This window comes from Microtus oregoni, unplaced genomic scaffold (assembly GCF_018167655.1).
Source record: "Microtus oregoni isolate MIOR12 unplaced genomic scaffold, Mior012 000033F_ref0000390, whole genome shotgun sequence".
Lineage (NCBI taxonomy): Eukaryota > Metazoa > Chordata > Mammalia > Rodentia > Cricetidae > Microtus > Microtus oregoni.
This window is the reverse complement of record NW_024543092.1, coordinates 28,027,819-28,034,899: the sequence shown is the minus strand read 5'-3', so window position 1 is coordinate 28,034,899 and position 7,081 is coordinate 28,027,819. Positions and strand designations below refer to the sequence as shown.

General features: G+C 34.9%; 1 protein-coding gene across 4 annotated transcripts; it reads left to right on the top strand.

The window, feature by feature from the left end:
- The first annotated feature begins 308 nt into the window (after positions 1 to 308).
- Positions 309 to 6,379, top strand: LOC121466466 (olfactory receptor 4C46-like). 4 transcript variants are annotated; one of them, XM_041680199.1, is made up of 2 exons: positions 309 to 319; positions 5,464 to 6,379. In XM_041680199.1, exons 1-2 carry the CDS (start codon positions 309 to 311, stop codon positions 6,377 to 6,379), a joined length of 927 nt encoding a protein of 308 aa, XP_041536133.1. The 4 variants fall into 4 exon arrangements, with proteins under 4 accessions (XP_041536133.1, XP_041536130.1, XP_041536131.1 ...); XM_041680196.1 differs by lacking the exon at positions 309 to 319 and adding an exon at positions 2,945 to 2,958; XM_041680197.1 differs by lacking the exon at positions 309 to 319 and adding an exon at positions 4,619 to 4,632.
- The last annotated feature ends 702 nt before the right edge of the window (positions 6,380 to 7,081 follow it).

Genomic DNA, 7,081 nt, shown 5'->3' with positions numbered 1-7,081 from the left:
TTACCATTAATGAATAAAGAAACTGCTTTGGACCTATAGCAGAAGAGTGATAGGAAGGGAGGGCTGAACTGAATTCTAGGAGAAAGAAGGGCAGAGACAGATAGAAGCCATGGAGGTGTCAGAGACAGATGCACTGAAACTTCAGTTGGTAAGCCACAGACATGTGGCGATACACAGATTAATAGAAAATAAATGGGTTAAGTTAACATGTAAGAGTTAGCCAATAGAAATGAATGGGGAACAGTGGACACAATCTCCAAAATGAACCCTGTTTTACTGGATAGACAGACGTTACCTGTGTTTATTTAATGCACAATTGGTCTTAAAATTAAAATTTATTTTGTAAAACTACTTATTTAAGTGACATTTCAAAAATGCAGTTAAACTGGGGTTATGGCCCTGGGCACCTGGGAGCCCCTCTAGGTTCAAGTCTCTTGCCAACCCTAAGATGGCTCTCTTAATTAAGATATATACTTCCCTGCTCCCATATCCACTCTTCCTTTACCCAACCATCCCATTACCCCAAGTGCCCCCCATCCTCCCCTTCTCACTTTTCTCTCCCCATCTCCCCTTATCCCCATCCCACCCCACCCCCAAGATCCCAATTTTTTGCCCGGCAATCTTGTCTACTTCCCATATCCAGGAGGATAACTATATGTTTTTCTTTGGGTTCACCTTCTTATTTAGCTTCTTTAGGATCTCAAATTATAGACTCAATGTCCTTTACTTATGGCTAGAAACCAATTATGAGTGAGAACATCCCATGTTCATCTTTTTGGGTCTAGGTTACATCACTCAGGAGAGTGTTTTCTATTTCCATCCATTTGCATGCAAAGTTCAAGATGTCATTGTTTTTTACCGCTGAGTAGTACCTTGGGCAGCTGAGGATAGGGAACCTGAAATGGCCCTATCCTATAGGCACCCTGATGAATATCTTGCATATTATCATAGAACCTACATCTGGCAATGGATGGAGATAGAGACAGAGACCCACATTGGAGCACCTGAATGAGCTCCCAAGGTGCAAATGAGCAGAAGGAGGGAGAACATGAGCAAAGAAGTCAGGACTGCGAGGGGTGCACCCACCCACTGAGACAGTGGGGCTGATCTATTGGGAGCTCACCAAGGCCAGCTGGACTGGGACTGTGTAATGGCGTAAATGAATGCAGACAGATTGTAAAAATATATACAGCTTTAATGGAGAAATAGACTTACAGACCCACCGTTCCGTGGAGACCAGGAAAGCAGAAGCAGCAGCTGTGAGCACACTCACCAAATTTATAGGCAAACATTAGCCCGAGGCGAACACGCCCACTAAGCGGTGGGACTTATCCCTACATCTCCCCTTTTTGTCTAAATAAGACAGAACTAAACCAAATACAACTATATACAATAATAACAAATAATAAATATAAGAAACAATATTGAGAATCAAAAGTTTTGCTAAACATTCTATCTCAAGGAGTCTAAATAATGTAGAGAGTAACTACAATTATATAATCTTCAACTCTGTCAAAGATCTGAGAAGGGAATAAATATTACTTAACAAACGAGATATATCCAAAATGTGCAACAATTGACAGAGACAACTGACTACCTGGGCAATCACCCAAAGTCTCGTTTGCAATGTTGAGTCAACCAACTTTGGCTAAGGCCTAACGTAACTGACATACCATTATTAAAGGCAAGGAACTTTCTTAGAATTATCCTACCCTGCCTTGGCAGGATAAGACAATCCTGTTTCATTGTCAGAAGTTGAGGTATGAACTGGGATAAAACCGGACTCTCTGAACATGGCGGACAATGAGGGCTGATGAGAAGCCAAGGACAATGACACTGGGTTTTGATCCTACTTCATGTTCTGGCTTCGTGGGAGCCTAGCCAGTTTGGATGCTCACCTTCCTAGACCTCGATGGGGGGGGGGGGACCTTGGACTTTCCACAGGGTAGGGAACCCTGACTGCTCTTTGGACTGGACGGGGGGGAGTCGGGGAGGGGAAGAGGAGTGGGAGGAGAAGGAGGGAAATGGGACGCAGAGAGGAGGCAGAAATTTTTTTTCAATAAAAAATGCAGTTAAAATAGAGAGTTTTACAGTAGTGGTTATAAAATCACTTTCATTTTTCAGTGTCTTTCTGTGTGTGCAACATTGGTTCTCATCTTGCATTTTCTATTCAGTGTTGCACATCAACATGACTTATGCCATTAAAATTCTTATAATATCATTTTGCCCAAAGAAAGGTCAAGTAGTTACAATGTATAAGATGCATCTATATAGGGGAGGTATATTAAATAAGCATAATGAATCACAACTTTATAATAATATATCTCTGTTCAAAATTTTAAAATAGACAAGAATTAGTATCAATTCATTTTATTAGAAAAAGTTTCCTAGAGGGAGAAGGGGATTAAAAACACGTAGTACAAGGATGAGTTCAGCCATTCACATCAACCTGAAAAGCTGGAAGGGCTATACATATGTGAGACCCCAGCACTACGATTCAATTAAAGACAGCAGCAGACACAAGAAAGTCTTAATAAAATATGACAAGATCCAGACTATGTACTGCTGGTATGTGGATTTTTACCAAGAAAAGCTCCAATTAAAAAATGGAATAAAAATTTAAACTTTCCATGTACAGGAAACTCAATTACTAGCTGAAAAACTGGCAAGTGTCAAATAGAAGTTTCCAGAACACCACCTTCTAAGAGAAGTTCTTTCTATCACAGGAGATAATGAATCCCTGTGAGACAAGTCTCAGATATAAAACTGCAGAAATCTGAAAGCATACAGCTGTAAACACTCTTTTAAGGTAGCACACAGCTGTTTCCTCACTGAAAGATTGACCAGGAGTGGATCCATTTGAATGGTTTTTGCAATTTTGCTACCTCCTAATTGCAGAACCAGAATCAGGAAGCAAAAATACTTTTTCTATATAATGCATTATATGCATCACAATTCGTACTTTCTCTGAAATAATTTTAATTTTGGGGGAATGGAGCAAGATTTTTTTTCTGAAGACAATTCCTTAACACAGACCTATTTGAAATTAAGTTATCTAAGGAGTTTCTTAGCAAATATATTCATATATTTTATAGTAAATGTTTCTTTTCTCTAGGGGAAGTCTCACCGAATGTGTTATTGATGTGAACACTGAACACTCACAACTATGGTCAAGATCATTTCCAACTGTTAAGGTATGTTTTTCAGATGTGCTTATTAGATATTTTGATTTTTCACATTTGGGAATCATCATATCTCAGTGTTCATCAAATGCAATCACAAAGGTTTTTCTCATCATCCTAATTTTTAAAAATTAAAAGAAAAATGTTTTACCATTATTCTTAGATAATGTGAAACTAATAGAAATATAATTATTAATAAGACCCACCATTATATTATATTATATTATTTATATTAATTTGTCCTTGGATTCTTCTATTAATAATTAGAATAAATCAAGAGAATGAAAATTATTAGTTGTACATCTCACTCATAAGTCCTAAAGAATAATTGAACTATTATTGAGTTCTTGATTATAAGCACAAACACAGATAACTCACTGTGAGACCCATCTTTGTGACTGCATAGAAAATAAGGTTGAGGAGGATTCTTTTTCAGTTCATGACAAGGTCAAATGTTTCTTCATGTTTTTCCCACCCACATAAGCTTATCTTTTATGTATACACTATACAAAAATAACTTGAAGCCTTATACTTTTAACTATTGTGTATGTTTCTCTATTTCAACAAAATCTCATAATAAATTATAAGGCAGATTTCACTTTATAGACAGATGATGAAGCAGCTTCATGAGTTGCAAGGAAATGAAGGTAAAATGAAAGGAGTGACAGGAGGGAAAGCTGGCTTCTTCCTCACTCATTTCAATTCTTGGGATACGTTTGGCCCCTGTTGCAATAGTTCTTAATGGGTCACATCAGAATTCTGGGATCCCATTTTATAAGAATATTAGGGAAAAGTGATCTCAAGTTAGACCAAGATAAAAGAATAGTTTCAAGAATCCAGCAGCATGCATTTCTTAGTACATGGAATGTAAGTAAGTATGTTAAGAATTATCTACAGGTTCACTGACAAAATTAGTCCTATGAAGTTGTCACCCAAATTATATGAAATGTTATGAAGTGTTATAAGCACATACAGAGCAAATTATAAACTAATATTTTATAAAATGACAATTATTGAACTTAATGATAACATTTTTATTAATATTTGTTAAAAATTACAGATGAAATAATGTAAGAATAATTATAATCAAAGTCACCTTTTCTTCTGATTTCTAGCATAGAAATATTAACTTCTCTGGTTTATATTAAATAACTATAAAATTGTTTTATAACTAGAATCATATGTCATATAATTACATATAATATTATATAATTGTAAAAATAGCTATAAAATTGTAAAAAAATGAGATTTACCAGCAAATTCCTTTATGAAAGGGATCGAATAAACAAATACTTATAAGAAACTACTACTAATAGACAGAAGATTTTGTCAATTTATTCAATATTAGTATTGAACTTGTACATGGTCCTATCCATCATTTTCTTACTTTTAAAATAGATAAATAGCAGCAGTACATAGAATGAGTATTAAAAGAAATGAAAAGCAATGTGTGGTACATAGAAGAAATGCTTTATTACAGCTATTATAATTCTTTCATATATATTGTGAATTATTATGCATTATTTTTATAGCAATTCATTTATTTCTTTATGAAATAGTTTTGATTATTACCCTGACCTTCTTTATATCCATCATGAGCCATTTTAATAGCTTATTAATATTTACTTTGGAAAAGTAAAAAAAAGCTATACTGTTACAGATCCTGGTAGTTTGTTTGAAAAAGATTGATTCATAACTTATTTGTATTTGTTTTTTTTTTCAAAGAAAAATACCTTTTTCAAGTGGTAAAAAGAAAACTTGACAAATAGTCTAATACCTGAGCTTCCTTTTTTGGATTTGATGGAGAAGTGAACTCAATTCTGTTTCTTTTAAGGCACAACAGTCAGTTTACTATATTGGTGTCCTGAGTTTCCTAATGACTTGTTAGTTTTCAAGTTATATTTTCATATTTTCAATTACCTTTTATGGTTCCCTATTTCATAAGTTTAAGAACAGAAATATTTAGCTTCACATTAGTGGCCATTATTTGATCCTCCAACTACTTGAATTTCTTCACCTCCAACTTCATTTACAGAAGTTCTTTATGTTTATACTCTTTGCAATCATCTTCATCACTTCATCCAGGAGTCAATTTAAATAAGACAAAGAATAAAAAATATTTTTTGGTATGTGAAAAGCAACATGAACAATATTCAAAAAATTTTACAATTGAGCAGCATTTAAATGTTAATTATGAAAATGCCAAAATTAAATGAAGTTGAGGATGCATTATTTTTTCTGACAATGTGATTAAATATCCAAAAAAGTCAATGGGAAAGAGGAATGTGACTGAGTTTATTCTTCTGGGGCTCACACAGAACCAAAAGATGCAGAAAATTGTATTTGCTGTGTTTTTGGTCATCTACATTGTCTCTGTGATCGGAAATTTGCTCATTCTTGTCACCATTACACGCAGTCAATTGGTAAGGTCCCCTATGTACTTCTTCCTTGCCTATCTCTCCTTTATTGATGCCTGCTATTCTTCTGTCAATAACCCTAAACTGATTTTTGATTCGCTTCATGAAAAAAAGATTATTCAATTCAATGGATGCATGACCCAAGTCTTTGGAGAGCATTTCTTTGCAGCTGCTGAAGTCATCCTGCTTACTGCCATGGCTTATGATCGCTACGTGGCCATCTGCAAGCCCCTGCACTATGCAACCATCATGAACAGAGTAGTTTGTAACCTGCTAGTTGGGGTGTCATGGATGGGAGGTTTTCTTCATGGAATTATACAGATCCTGTTCATTATTGATTTACCTTTCTGTGGCCCTAATGTCATAGATCATTTTATGTGTGATCTGAACCCTTTGCTTGAACTGGTCTGCACTGATACCCACATTCTGGGGCTCTTTGTTGCTGCCAACAGTGGGTTTATCTGTCTATTAACATTTCTCCTTCTTCTGGGCTCCTACACAGTTATCCTGTACTCATTAAGAAACCACAGTGCAGAAGGGAAACGCAAAGCCTTCTCCACTTGTATTTCCCACATCACTGTGGTTGTCTTATTCTTCTTGCCCTCCATATTTGTGTACATGAGACCTGCAACTACTTTACCTATTGATAAGGCAGTTGCTGTGTTCTACACAATGATAACTCCCATGTTAAACCCTTTAATCTATACCTTGAGAAATGCTCAAATGAAAGATGCTATTAGGGGACTGTTAAATAGAAAAATTCATACAGAAGACAAATAAATATATTTCTTTTTAAATCTGAAAAGGATTCAATGTACATTTTAGATGACTTTATTTAGAACATTTATATCATGAAGAATAAAATAGCTGTCATTTATGAGGTGGCCTTGAAAGAAGTAGAAATAAGAACCATAGAATGGAGAAACCTAACACAATCTAGGTTAGAATTGTACTACTGTTATAGCACTCATTTCCTATCTCTAATGCCTATTCAGCACTAATTTATTACTCTGTATCAGCTTAGAAACAAAGGTGACCCACATGGCTATTCAGGTCAGAATATTCTGCTTTCTATTTGAAAACTATCATATTCATTATCTAATCATACAAAGTAAACCTTTGGAAGTTGAGTATTTGCTACTGGTCCCTATCACGTAAACCACATTAGAAATATTTCACTGATATTTCCTGGTTCTGTGATTTTTTTTTGTAAGTTCCCACTAACAGTAAAAAGAGATAATAGAAACATTCATGGTAAATTCTCACAGTTATAATTACCTTTCTCATGATTTTTTATCAAAATTATGTCATTTAAACTCTGCTAGTTTGAGTAGTAGAATTTATATGACAAATGGCACTATCATTTCTATTGCATTGTTCCTTGTATCTCTTCTATAGATGATGGAAATGTAAACATTGCTAATTTACTCACTGTTGACTTTCCTGTCCAGTAATGTCACAAACAACATTTAATGAATTGTC